The sequence below is a fragment of the Patagioenas fasciata genome, chromosome 1 (genome assembly GCF_037038585.1).
Source record: "Patagioenas fasciata isolate bPatFas1 chromosome 1, bPatFas1.hap1, whole genome shotgun sequence".
NCBI lineage: Eukaryota > Metazoa > Chordata > Aves > Columbiformes > Columbidae > Patagioenas > Patagioenas fasciata.
Window position 1 is genome coordinate 23,246,888 of NC_092520.1, and position 15,531 is coordinate 23,262,418.

A 15,531-nucleotide genomic window follows, 5' to 3' on the forward strand; every position below is an offset into this window, starting at 1 on the left:
ATGAATCACTCGTGACAATGCAACATCAACCCAAAATGTGTACTTCATCAATTAAACCAAAAAACATAGGGGCTGGGAAGAGGGGACGACAAGTCAGCTTACCTTCAAAGAAATCCCTCAGCTGATCAAAACTAACAGAAGTGTGAACCATTCTGCAGGAAAACTAAGGCATGATTCAACTATCTACACATAGGCGTACATATAGTACCACCCAAAATGTTACAGCTTATCCTCTCCAGCCTCCAGATGACAGTCCACAATGATCTGGATCTCTGCCAGGGGCTATGCTAACTCTGCCAAGCTTAGGCCAATGTCTTGGATAACACAGGGCATCTCAAATGGCATCAGATGTTGATATTTTCCAGAAATGAACTTAGAATCTATGAAAGGAAATGTCTCATTGTCTCTATGTTCTGTCACAGGAAGAACATGAACAATAAATGGTCAAAGCATTGGTTTATTTACTTTCATCTTTAGGGTTTTAAGTCCACTGCTGCTCTGTCATAAGCACAGTGTTATCAATATCAGCAATGAATAAGATTAAGACTAAAAACTTTATCAGATACTGATATTTTAAACAACTATTTTATTTCTGAAAGCTCTTTAAGTAAGGCAGTATTTGTAGAAGCCACATCAAATTAGACTGAAGTTCTAGCCACAGCAAGAGTAAACAGGTTTCAAATTGGGACTTCAAGTAGATCTGTCTTTCAAGATCTGAAATATTGCTTATGGAGATGGGTGTATGTGATATCTTTTGGATAGATAATAATGGATTCACTGTGCTTTCCACTTCACATCCTCAGATTGTCAACATTTCTAAGCATAATAGTTTTAAGATTAATTCAGTGGAAGGGGAATAGTTTCACTGGCACATACTTGGGATGTACAGCAATGATACGGATTAAAGCATAAAGTTGAACTCTCTTTCTTGCAAGTCTGCTCTCTTGTTTATGTTCAAACTGGCACTAGCTGAAAACATTGTTTATTGGAGTCTCCTGGGATATCAACCTGAAAAGTCCTCTGCTGCTACAAATCCTTACATTACAAACAGGACTAAGAAAACAATAAAGGCATTGAATCACATTTAGTAATAACTACTACTTCACTTACTGACCAGGAATTATTACAAGGAAGTTTACCCGCCAATTTAAAAAGCATTCTGTATCATTGGCTAATACAATAAAAGTCCTTTAATGTGCAATTACTTTAATTAATTCTAATTTGCAATTTGCTTGTAGTCCAAGAACATGCTAAAAGAGTGGCCTTCAGTGGAGGGATAGTTCCCAGGACTGGAAAGATTAATGAAAAATATACTTAGTGAAGCTTAAGTTTTGAAGTGCATACAGGGACCACATGGAAGCTTTACTGTCATTCACTTGATGGCATCCAGGAATAAACTTCAAACAGAAGAAAAAATTCTCAGTTCTTAGCAAAGCAGGGAGAATTTGATGCTAACATAGATCAGTTAGAGAGGTTAAGTAACACAATAGGTCCGGCAAGAGTATGACACAAGTTTATTTAAGAAACTACTACACTATTTTTGAAGAATAAGTTCAATGCTGAATCTAGCCAATTCTAGGATGGCTTTTTAATCAAGCAAGTCGAGGTAAAACAAGAGCTACAAGACTCTTGAGGTAAAACACTTCAAAGATTATTCACAGTGCTCCATCATGGACCTTTCAGGGCCATGGGCCCAGTCAGTAAACTAGCATTAAGTATAAGAGAATGTGAGTTACATACTGTTCATTTTATTATTAGAAGAAATTTAAGCAAACATAACAGTATACCTTCAGCTGACTCCTTTTTAAAGCTCAAAATTACATACCTTTACAGTAAGCACTTAATAGCATATATGATGTCCATGTAATTGCTGCCTGACAATTTAGCCTTTTATTTGTAAAAAATGTGAGAGTATCATCATTAAAAGAGACCTCAAAAGCCAACAAGAACTGAACTATCACATCTGATTTCTCTAATGAAGACTTTCCAATTGCCTTCTCCTGTTTAGAATTTCAGTGTCACAACATAATTAAGGATTAAAAAGAGCACTTTCTAAAAAGAACTTAATGGCTCCTGTAGTTTACTTTCTGCTTTCCATCTGAACCATTTCTGAACCACGTTTGTCTGAGTTAGTCAACATTCATCGACGTAATGAACTACTTCTGTAAATGCATCCAACACACAAGCACACTTACTCAAGTATACTTACTGAAGAACTGAATGACAGTTTTCTATTCTGCATACGTAGGAGATTGTACAACACCTGAGAGGTTTTTTTTAACAATATTATTACAACTCATGGTGTGTATTTGCTAGAGGGGTCACTTCACATTAGGAATATCATTATAATATTTTATAACATTTTCTTTCTTGTTTTTACTACAGAGATGGTCATAATAACATTTAAACACTTTGTAGTTGCATATACAGTCTTTGAGAGATTACAACAGTATGAACATGTCTATTGCAGCAGTGTTAAATATGGTAGCTCAGACAATTTATTTAAATCTAGTGGTTATTTTTTAGAAAAAAAAGATATTTTTATAAAAGTGTATCCAGATTAAGTAGTAGTTTACAAGGTTCCATTTATGTTTGAACATTGAATGGTTTTCTAAAACATTTTGACCAGTTAGCTTGCAGATAAGAAACGCAAAATGTTAAGAATCTCTTGAAATTTACGATACCAATTGCACTAAAAAGTTAGCCAAAATTATTTAGTGATTTTAAACTTCATTAACCTTTTAAAAAGTAGGTCAAACTAAATTTTGCATAAATTTTATATTAATTTAAAAATTTCTGGGTTTTTAAGCTAGATTCTTGCAGGGAAGTCTTAATGTCCACACACTCAGTTTGGTAGACTGATTCCTGCATTCAAAGAGCAATGTTTTTTTAAACACAGAACAAAAGCTTTACAGTGAATTTGAATTATAAAAGTACAATTCAGAGAGAGGCAAAACTAGTATGCAATTTCAAAAGCAGCCACTGGCAACACACTCAGCTGTACAGGAAGAAAGAGAGACAAGGATTCTCTTTCAAAACAGCTTTGGGGTTACACCTTTATTCTAGGGTCACTTCTTCATTATACTGCAGGACCAAGAACACCTTCCATGCATAACAAATATGGAGGTATTCAATCAAGTCAACTTCAGAATTAAATCATAACTGCTATGATTATTACACAAGAAAAAAACTTACCATTTTCTTTTCGTAATCTTGTTATAAATTTCTTGGGAGGTATTACTCCAACTTTTTTCTTTTGGGTGGCTATACTGTGGAAGAGATCGGCTAAGCATGTCAGGAGATTCTCTTTTTTTCGTGGTTGACTCTTGTATGCTAAGACTTTGTCTCGAAATGGTCGACAAAAATAAAGTGCCTGAAGAACTGAATTGCAGTAGCATGTATTCCCGAACTACAAAATAAGAGAGAGATTTATCAGCTTGCATTGTATTACTGTAGAGAGGCAAAATTAAATCCAAAGTATAAGAGAATGCATAAACAGGGGTAAATTTTCTGCAAGTCACTTCTTCTTGACTTTCAGATAGTAAAGCATACTTCTGTTTCACAAAGGATCACCAAGTACCCTGTAAGTAAATGCAAGCAAAACCTAGGTAAATTGGAACAACACTAAGTGATTTTGTCTCACTTTGAAATTTAATTTTTTAGTAATATTTTGCATTTACTTAGGTCAAAATGTTCAAATACCACCAATTTCACAGCTCCCAAAATATGCCCAGGTGAAAATATTTATCCATCTAACGCAAGTCAGCCATGACAGTAAAGAACAGGCACAGCATGACCTTGTACTGTGAAGAAATTAAGCTGTAAATTGACAGCTTCTCAGACACTTCAGAAATTGGACACTCTAAATCTTACTAGTTGTGATCAAAGTCTGAAATAACAGCTTTAACCTGTTCCTACATTTTCAGGTCTCATTTTAGGGTGACATGATTGGCATTTAGCAGTTTTCTTAAAAGATTACAACACGGCTTGTTTAGGATTCAAAGTTATGGCACAGGTGGTCGTTTAGAACAGAGACTGAAAGGAAAAGAATGCACAATTTGCACGTGCGCATTTTGAAGGAGGTGGGCCACTGATTTGAAATAGGGTAGCAGGAAAGCATCTATAACCCCTTGCACCAGGAAGCTCCAGACATCCCTTTTCCCCAGACCCTTCTAGCCATTGGGCACTTGAGTCCTGTGATCACTGATGCTGTCTCCAGCTCACTCCAACACTGCAAACCTCCCCATCAGCTCTGAGAAGGCACCAAGGGCTGTCAGTGAATAGAACCACTCTCATTTTACGCTGCCCACCCCCAGTGAAACCTATTATCTAACACTGAAAGTGTGAGAAAAATCTTTATAAGGCCCTCAGCAAGTAATCCAACCTTTCTGCTGCAGTCACTCAACCTGCAAATTGAAGTCCACACCTGCTACACACATTCTGTAAAATGTGAAAACAATGTTCATATTTATGTTTATATAAAGAAGGTAGCATATACAGGTAGCAAATTCTAAGAGTATGTTGTGATAGGGACAGTGTTATATAGCAGAGTGCATTTATATTTTAAAAGCAGGTTCTTTCAACAGAGAAAAATAACTAACATCTTAGGAATAACAGGGAAGTAACAGGGAAGTAACTGCTTTTTGCTCTCTCCCAATAAAGAAAATGACAAACAAGAACACCATCCAATTTAAACAGAAAACTGGAAAGTAAATTGTTTTCCCTTATTTAAAATTAATGAAATATGAAGAATTACTTTCTAAATACCCAAGACAAAGATACACTCAAAGAATGAGTAAGAAGTGTATTTTTAAAACAATGTATTAGTAAGTCTTCAGATCTCCACATTAAAAAGTGAGGAAATTAATACCCATTATTCTTATTTCTTTAAGATAGGGAAAAATCTTTATACTAGTTTCTTTGTGGTCCAAATTTGCACTCACGTAAGTCAATGAACTTAACTGGGGCTTTTTTCCTTAAAGGAAACAGATGAAACCACACAGTAGTTCATGACAAAACATTTAGTATTATAAGCTAACTATTTATGAGTTTACAATCAAAAATACTCATTAAAAAAAACCCCTACATTAAAAGGTTAAAAAAGATCTTGAAATTCTATTAAATGGGAAAAGTGCTAAAATTTCTACAGCAAGTGTCAAAAGATGAAAAGGTAGCAAATTAGAAATTTCATAACATTCCAATTTAAAAAAAGAACAGTCTGATGATAAGTTAATTAGAATGGCAAACACACAGTGAGGGATGACCAAAACATGAAACAGGGAACTCAGAACACTGAACAAAATTCAGATTAATTTAATATAAATGTATGTTAACCTACATGCCTGTGGCTAGGAAATAAAAACAAGCAGATTAATTCATGAAAGGTTTTCTTCAACCAAATTCAGAAAGACAGTAGGCAACAGAAGATCATTTGAAAACAACCTCTGGAAGAAAATTGAATTAGTTCACATTTGTTTTACATCTAAAGCATTAGTCTTCATCGCTTCAAATCCTAAAATCTTTTTAAAACAAAAGCTTCTCATCATTAAGAAATGATAATGGCACCTGTACTAAACAGTAAGGGGGAAAAGGTGGGGAGGTTTCTAGACTAAGCAAATATTTGTTACACAAATAAATGCTGGTCTTACCACTACTGTTATTGTACTTCCCATCTTTGACCCCTACACAAAAGTGCACCTATCATTTAGAAAACACCCAAGACCTTGATCCAGTCTCTGCATCCTCCCACCTCATATCAGACATCTATTTTTCGCCTCCTAATTCTGCTTTTTCAGCACTCAGCTCTGCTGTTAACGTGCCAATGCCACCTTCCTTCTCCCCCCACCTTGCAGCTGGTGCTGCCTCAGAAGCACAAGACTTGTAAGAAAATGTGCAAGTGCTGCACTGTATAATAAGAAGTTTGCAACCATAATCTGAATGTTTTGTAGTGACAGTGTAAACATTCCAACACCACTCTGAAATATGAAAAGGCACAGCACTGGAAGCCCACCAGGCTATTCAAAACAATAAGGATGTTTAGCTAGCTATAGAAATTAGCAGGCTTTATTCAAAGTATAATTGTAGGAATATTAAACACTTGTGAAGTCTGCCTCAGAATAACAATAGAAAATTCTAAGACAGATCATCATTGTAATTTATATCTTAAACTGCCAGGCTGTACTGCTGAAACTCCTCTCTCTCATTCATGGAAAGGTAATGAGACTATATTGAGTTATTTTAATCTATGTTTTCAACTGGTTTATTGTTTGCCTCATTTTTTCTGTGAGGACCACCTTAAGATGTATGTATCTAGAAAAAGTAAAAAACAAAAATTTATCTTTTTTTTTTTTACAGTTCATATTGTTCTTCTCTTCTAAATTCTGAGAAATCATTATTTCCTTTCACAAAAATACTGCACTCTGTATAGTTTCCCACACACATCTCTTGTTTGGTTTTTTTTCATCCTTCTTTTTTTCCTTCCAAAATCAAAGTTACAACACTCAAACCTATGTGGAAATAAAATAAAACTTCAGAAAAGTTGCAGTAAAACCACCACACACTCACTAAGGCCTATCGCCTTGTAGTTTACTCTTGAGATGCAACAAAAAACTGCAAAGAAACTTAGTTGTTGAACACCAAAGATTTACAGAAACAAACAAGAGATCTACAAGAACTTAGATCTGCTTAGAACACTGTCTTTGTGCAGCACTAGGGTTCCTCCCAGCTCTGATGCACTGGTGGCTGTGACAATTTTTAGTTGTTGCAATGAGCCATGCCAATAAATAGGATTTATCCAAAACACACAGATCCATTGCAACAGACTGAAGAATCAAACTTTCTGCTCTAGAAGTCTGCTAAACTGATGAAGAGCTATAAGAGTAGCTCTTATGAGACTAAAAATGTTTACTATTTCATACTCATTGGATAAAATAATCTATTTAATTTGTGAAGCACATAGATTTGAATAGTTTGCCTTACTGCACTGTAGAGGGAAAGAAGAATGACAGGCAGGTTTGATGTTCCTGATTCTCCACATACATGAGATGTCACACTAATAACATTTTCATCTTACTATGTATTTTAACTATTTCCTGCTAATTTAGTAAATGATATTGTCCTTTCAAGCATAAGCTGAATTTTCGATTTAGAGTTTTCATTGACAGAATCAAGCATCCCATCAACCATCTGGTCTTCCATATGCTTCCCTGAATTGTCCTTTCTTAATTCTTCTTTTACCTCTCAAATTGTTCATTCAGACATCCTCTGAATAATCCCTAGATTCCACCACAAAACTGAAGAGGAGGTAAGATAGTGCTCTGCCTTCTCTTCTTTTACACCACCTCTGGAAAAATGCTACATTTACTATTGACAGATCTCTATTTTGGAATTATCATCTTTATCTAAAATCCTGCCCTGCCTTCAAGACATCTCAAATGGCTCACTATCACACAGCTAGAAGAGAACTATTGATTTTCTCATTATCTCAGTTTTTCCATTACTCTGGACAAAGTTAGGATAAACAAAATCGATAAAGAAATTAGAAAACTTCAGTAGTAAATGTTGATGAACCTCTAAGATCTTCACTTCTTGTAACTGCTATAAAACAATTGGAGAAATCAATGAAGGCAAAAACTGTGATTTCTATCATTTCTCAATAGTACTTTTGATTTACTATCTAATATTTCTTTCATTATCATTAGCTCTGCCATTCTTTCTGAATGGTCATTGGCCATAGTTTGCTAATGAAAAGGTCACTACTTTTCTTTTTCCTGATATATTTTAATTCTGCAAGCTTATTATACATTTATGGAATATATATGCTGTGTTGGTAGACACAATCTGTATAACAGATCTGGAAACCATCCAAACAACAATATGACTGAATTTCTTTAGCCTACCACTGTACCTGGAAAACATGGCACCGTTGTGCCATAGATGTAATGGAATCCCATTTTACTATTTGTTACAATTCAAATAATTATGGTCAATGAAACTTTATTGTTTGAAGCTAAAATAAGCAACATTCCTGTCCTACACACAAAGTAAAGAGCACTCTGAGATAACTTAGCTGCATGCCTCTTATGTACATGGTTGAGGGCAATGACGTAAAGACAGATGTCCCCTCAAATTTCCTACTTCCTTCAAACTACAGAAAGCCAGAATTTTATATTTAGTATATATAAGTAAGATTAGGTCCACAATACAATCTTATTGTTAAGTTTTAAATCCTCTCTGGACTTGGACAAGAAATTAGGAAAACAGGTTATCTGTCAACAGAATAACAGATTTGAGAAAACACAAAAACAGCTTTGATGGAAAGCCTAAGCTCTGCTTCAGAACTAACAACAAGCATTAACAGCTGAACTACTGCATGTCCTCTTTTCAAAGAAACAATGCGTCATTTTGAAGGTATTTCAACTTCCATGAGAAAGGAAAAAAAAATACTGATTTAAGTCATGGCATTTGAGATGCATGTAAATCAGCTTATCACTAAGAGTGTTTACTGACTGCACAGTGTCTATTGGGATTGCAGACTCTTGAACCATGTTAGTGCTAAGAACCTAAAGGTAGAAACATATGTTAGAGTAGGAGGACAGCTTTAGAAGTAATTAGTTTCACCAAGAAAAGCAAGAAGATAGCTCTTGTTAAATCAGGTTGGTTTCAATATGTACTCTGAAGCCTCAATAAAGAAAAGAATTTAATGTTTCATTTCAGAATAATGCAATTTCTAGAAAGATATATTTTTCAAGGGTAATTCCAGAAATTAAAATTTAAATTATTCCTTAAAACTCACAAATGAATCAACAAATTCAGTATGTTTTTTCCACTATTGCTTTCATCTTCAGGCTCAGGGTTTTTTTAAATCTTCATACAAATAGCAGATGTGAACACTTAATATCATCAATCTTTCACAGATTTTTTTTTCTTTCACTGTATTAATTCACTTAGATCGATATATTATGAACTAGAAGCTACATAAACAGGTTTTTTTTAAAGACTTATACATTTTAATAGTAAGAAAGTTATTTTAAAAATACCCTACAATTAATAAAAGGACTAAATACACAGCCTACTTTCAGCAATTATTTCAGTAGCATATTTCAACAAGTACACTGAATACTGAAACACATTTCAACAGGTGTGTATATTCAATTACTATTATCTTTCAGTGTTTTAATCATGCACTCAGTCACAGCTTTGTAATTGAACAAAACCACTCATCGAATTTCAAAGCAATGAAGTTGTGGATAGAAACTTACATTAACCAAACCAAAATAGTGCTCATTGACTGGAAATTGTTCCGGACCAATCTCTTTCTCCAAAGCTGAGGCATTGGCGCCCTAGAAAATCAAAAGCAATAAAATATTACTGTTGCAACTACATACACAGTGAATTTAACTCGTTGAGAAAGAAGAAAAAAAAAGAAAAAAATTTGGCAAGGATAACTGACTTGTCTCTAAAAACTCTAAAATGAGTAACTACAGCCATGGGTGGCAGCTCATACATGTCACAAGCATCTAAAACACAGTTGCAACTATGAAGTCTGGTCACAGCAAATACCTGGAGCAATGAGCTGTTTTTCACAAATAAGCTATATTTTATATCATTTGCACTGAAATGCAGTAATGATTTTAACATTTATATGTCAATCCTGATTCTTACATTTACATACTGTCCAGTAACTCAGTCAAATAGTTTTATCTCCCAACACTTGTTTGATTTATTTTGATTTACCTACAGGAAAAACAAAACCAAACCGCACCTTGGTCACAACTACAGACCTTGCTAACACCAAACCAGTATCTTCAGATCTCAGTTCGTGAGACTTAAGGTTTACTAAACTTACCCACACTGAAGCTGTTTCTAGTCATGAGAGAGGAAAACAAAAATAAATGAGAGACTAAATATTGAAAACAGATTAAACACCTTCCTATCTGTACCCTGAAAGGGGGGAGAAAGTGGAGTTTGTGACCCAGCTCAACAATCATACATGGCAAATGAACCAAACTTGTTTAGGTAGTCTATTGCTTAATGCAAAGACAAGCCTGTAGGCAGGATAATATAGGCCATGAATGTGGAAAAATCAGTCCTTTGAGATCAATTCACACTCTCAGGTTGTTTAGATTGTCCGTTAAATCATTTCACACAGGTCTTAAAGCAGACAGCAAGTCTTCTGTGCCATAACTTAACATTTACATACTTATTATAAGGAACCTAACACTCTTCCACCACCAGAAAATTTCAAGATAAGCCATAATACCTTAGAGATACACATTTCCCAGTACATCATTTTCAAAAACATCTCAAAGTTCTATCATTTTCATGTATTATCATGCAATTATACTGTTTTGATGTACTGTATTTATTATTTTGAGTGATTGCAAAGCAGGCGATACCAGACCAAATTATGAGCTCCGCTTAACAAGTGTAATTCTCATATTGTGTAGCACATTTCAGAAAAAACTGGTCAGTCTTTCTCACACTGATAATATGAAATGTTCAAAGTGCTTTGTTAAATACCTTCAATTTTGTAATATTAAAAGACAGCACAGTACAGCTAGTGTTGGTGTGCATTATAAATGCTGCAGCCTTTGTCCAACAAATCTATTGAGTCTGATCCTCAAAAAGAAGTGAGAGAAGACAACTTTGGTTACCCTGTGGTTCCAGCCAATGACTGTTGACAGAAAAATCGCTACTACGGAAAATTCAGAGAACAAAAAAACCCCAACTTGCTTTCTAGTAGCTCTTACGCTGACTGCTTTTAGAGAAAAGCAAACGCACCTGTCCCTAAATCCCTTTTGCTGTATACAACACCACTGATATATATATATATAGATACATATATGTATACATCCACTATTAAATTAATAACACAAACATTAATATTCCAGTCTAAAGTCAGGCCTAACCGAATCTAAACTAGCACATAGTATACAGCAAAGAATCTTAAAAACAGATGTGACTCCTTCCCAACAACTTTTTTCCTTATGCAAAAGACATAGCAAATAGCTCTGGACATTACAAAAATAAAATTAAATCAAAATCACAAACTGCACTAAAAACAGCACACAGGATTTCACAGATTAATTACAGACATAAGGAAGTGGGACAGAAATAAAATTAGGACTGTATCAAAATGTATAAAATTAAAATGAAACTATTATGTGATATCTGCCATGCCATGATTGTGGCACTGCAGAACTTAGCGCAGTTACACAATCTAGTTTAGTAGTTCTGAAACTGGAAACACATGGTCAAAGGCCCATTAGGAGGTAACAACTTTAATTAGAATAGAGCAAAAGATAGGACAACTCCACAGTTGAGTACAGATCTGCTCCATTCACAACATAGCCCCAGCCGTTTTTTCATCAGTCATATCCCCTGCAATTATCCAGTATGATAAAGCTTCTCCTTTACTGGGGATTTGGCTGCAGGGCTTACTACTTTAGAAGCTGTTCTCAGATAGTGATGATGGTGGTATGGAAAAAGGATATAAAGCCTCATTTAAGATAAAAGCAATCCACAAATTCTGAATGTTTAGTTTTGCAGCATTATTGAAATACGTCCACAAATTCTGGCAAAGTGGACATTATTTACAAATAAACTAGGAAAAAAAAAAGGAACCATGGAGGCCTTGTTAAAATCTCTACTTCTTTAAATAATAAATAAATTTAAGAGCAAGCTTTTAGGAAATTCCTTCTCTTTCCACAGCTAGGGTGGAGTAGCTGCTTTGTTCTATCTTTGGAAGGAAGAATATTATGCTATAAACTTTGATGTTTCTCTTTTGTACAGACCTGAATACTCTATTTAGTTTTCTAGCACAATAAATATCCTGACTTGGCAATAAAAAAGACGTGCTAAGATACCCCAACATTGTTATAGTTGTCTGATTATTCAAGGGTGTTTCACTCGAGGCATAGAGTTTCACATGATTTCAAAGTATAGCATTGCCTATGTTTGAATGCTGTTGTTGATGACTGTTTTCTTACTACAAACCAGCATAAATGTTTTACACCAATACAAAACCCATCAAGCTACTTAGGCTTCCCTCTACAGTTCTCTTTTTGTCTGTCATAAAGGATGTTATTCCTCCTCCCAAAATACAATTTATACAGTGCACAGTGTGTTGGTTGCATGGAGCAAAAACACAGTATGCAGCAGTGGCCTGAAAGAGTATGCTAAAATGTGTGTTCATATCCGACCCATAAAAGCTCTTTTAAAAGCTAGCTATCCCTCACTACAAAATGTACTACTACAGAACACATTATCAGTCCCAGTTGACTCTACAATTATGTAAATACAGACGCAAAGGGGAAGCACTGCGACACCACCAACTATTATGGTATCTTCTGATCTTTCAGGACCAGGAGCCAGCAGAGCTTTAAGGCAGAAGTAGAGTCTATCTCTTTTCATCAGAAGAGATGGACTTACTGGGCTTGGGAACTAGACTTCAGAGATTTCAGTCTGCGATCTATGCTGCAGAGTATAGAATTTTTTCCCTTGCCACTTAACTGGGATGTGGGAAGATTCCAAAATGAACCTCACTTTTTTGGGGCATTCTGCACGAACCATACAATAGGTGCCCAGTCCGCACACAGGAACTTGCCTTTGACATTGTGCAGAGGACAGAAAGGAACATCATCACCTTCAGTCAGCACACCCACCTTCAGTTTCCCCACCCTTCTGAGCAGTAGTACACAATGTCATCATCCAGCAGTGGGAAGGAACAGAGGTACAACAGAAATACCAAAAAAAGCTAATATTGCAATAGTACCAGCAGTTAATACTTTTTGCATCATATCAGTATAAAACTTATGCATCAACAAACACTGCCTTATATTACATGCCTTCCAGCACAGAGATAATTTGGCAGGCACATAGAAGACATACTTGTCATAGTTAAGGCAATGCAGCTTTGTAAACTGGAAAGTTCAGCAACTAAGGTGTGTATACAACAACACAATATGAAATCAAGATTTGCATAACATTTACTTGTTATTGAAAATGATCCTAGAAACAATGTTAAGATATCAATTCTTATAAAAGAGTGTTCTCACACATAATGAAAGTTAGGTGTAAAGCTGAACTACTACTATACACTTCATTCTGTGTTTAACTTCAAACTGATATGAGATAAATCATGAGTAATCTTAGTTTCACCATGTTCAAATCAGTTAAGTTTATTATTTATCTCCTCCATCAAGTTAAAAAAAAAGGCTGTATTATTTGATTAATCAAGGATCCCCTTAGATGCTTAATGAAGGAATAAGAATATTTGTTTGCCATGGAAGGCCTTTAAATAAGTTTTTCAACCTTTATTTTCAAAAGAGCTCAAGGTTTCTATAAATTAACACATTTAATATTAACCAAATTAGTGTTCTATTTCAGTTTAGTGGAATCAAAGCCCAGAAAACACAGTGCGAGAGGGAAGTGTAGTAGCTTTTAATTAAGCACAGTTGAATTTTCCTGATTTTAAAGTTTTACAAAAAAACTCTGACATTGTACCTTTCAACGGAAAAGGGAAAAAATATAAAATGTAGACATATGAAAGGGGCTTTTGTTTGTTTGTTTAGTTTTCCATTTGCTAAAGCAATAATATCATTCGCTATTTCTGCTTTTATTACTGCCTTTTCTCACTGCCTCTGAGATCACACTATTGTGGTGCTACATGTCGAACTAGTACTCCTGAGACACACTAACAGCTAACATATGGATAAACTAATTAGAGCCAATATGTGAAGCAAATCAGTTGGTGCTTATGATCTGATATAGACACTTTGGGTTTCAGAGGTGTTTTGGCAGCTTAGTTCTAGGCTGGCTCTGAGACTGAACACCAAGGTGCAGTTACGTTACTTGATTTAGTTTCCTCCAAAAGGAATCTAATTTGTGCACTCCAAGACCACTCCAAGATGCAACCCAAAATATGGTCAATTGGGATGCCTGGGAGAATCACTTCAGAATTGCACACGCCTTACCTGAAGTAAAACACTAAGATAAATGCATTCAGCACTTGCCTAAAGAAAAAAGGAAGAGCCACCCTCTATTAAAAATACTGTCTAAAAACATGTCAGCAAGCAGGAAAACAATTGAAGTTTTAAAGTGTCCTACCTTGTTATCATCCAGCCTAATAGGAGGCATTTTCCTTACAAAGACTTGATTCATAACCAGCCTACTGTGCTTTGAAGATTACACTGGTATTATCGGGGTGGGGTAAGAGGGTTTGATCTATCCTTTTCTAGAATAAATACCAGTTGATAACTTGGTGGGCCATATTTTCAGTAGTTTGCTATAACAGGTTTATCCTCTAGTTTTACTGAGTTACAAATTTCCCAAGTAAAACAAAAAATTTCACCTTTAAAATAAATTTCTTATCTCAAAACTCACATTTGTTGTCAAAATTCTGAAGATCCATTTCATCCTTCACACACGCACTATGCTACATCCTCCCCTACAATGTGATCCACCTCCCTCAAGAAGCAAGGAACAACAAAGATAAAGGTGACTCACATAACCAAACTATGTTGCGTAGGAATATGTAAGCCATTTTTTAAAAAAATTAGCTTGGCTATGGGTAAGTTAACAACAATAAAAAACCCCCATGAAACAGAACTTTTATTCTTCCTAGAGACAGAAGGGCATTACAAGTAAAAAGGAAACTCAGTAACCAGGAATAGCAATGTTTTCCTGAACAAGAAAAAATCATTACAAGCGTAAAATTAACTACTTATAAATGGTAAAAATAACTCTCAGTATAGAAGCACTCATTTACTAGTGCTTTCACTTTTTTTTGCCATGTAATAGAAGACTCCTCCTTGTCAGTGCCACTAGTGAAGGTATACAGCATTTCATAGTCTACACTAACCAATGCACTGTGACTGAACGAATTTTCTGTTAAAGAAGAAATACATACTGCTACTCTTCCAGTTATGTTTTATCAAAATATGTGAATTCTTACATTTCCATGTATTTATATGAAACAGGATTAAGAGCAAATAGAATAGCTACATTAAATTAGTTTGTATCTACTATTAGAACTGCCAGCCAAAATGGAACACATTTCTTTTTTGATACTGTGTCTAGCCCAGGAAGCAGAAGTGAAATGCACAAGGATTACTGAATCCCACTCAGTGTTTCATTTATTTGCAAAAAACCATGATGTAGTAATGCACAACTTGATAATCAAACTATGAAATATTTTGATAGTTTCAGTTAATATTTTAATATCCTTACAAATAGTGATATTTTCTAATTAGTTAAAGACATAGTCCTGTATATTCTAGTCACGTGGAAAGACAAAAGGGTTTGAGTACAAAGTAAAACCACCTCTGCCTGGGCAAGGAAAATGATAGGAGAGCACAAAATTACCTCCTCATCGCATATGGAATGTCTACCATACCCATCTTTTTGAGCCCCACTGAGCACACACAACGTATTTTCCTTCACAGTAACCAGATATAGTCATACTTCCTTCTGTTTTGAATACTGAAGTCAAAGATAAGTTACTCTCACACATAAAGCTAAGACTTGGAG

At 35.1% G+C, this 15,531-nt stretch overlaps 1 protein-coding gene across 1 annotated transcript in view; it reads right to left on the bottom strand.

The window, feature by feature from the left end:
* Window positions 1-15,531, bottom strand: part of USP12 (ubiquitin specific peptidase 12) — a 38,966-nt gene that overhangs the window by 16,877 nt on the left and 6,558 nt on the right. The window contains exons 2-3 of the mRNA XM_065830433.2: window positions 9,261-9,341; window positions 3,196-3,409 (exon numbers count right to left, since the gene is read on the bottom strand). Of these exons, the coding sequence (XP_065686505.1) occupies window positions 3,196-3,409; window positions 9,261-9,341 (295 nt within the window). The remainder of the gene's footprint in view (window positions 1-3,195; window positions 3,410-9,260; window positions 9,342-15,531) is intronic.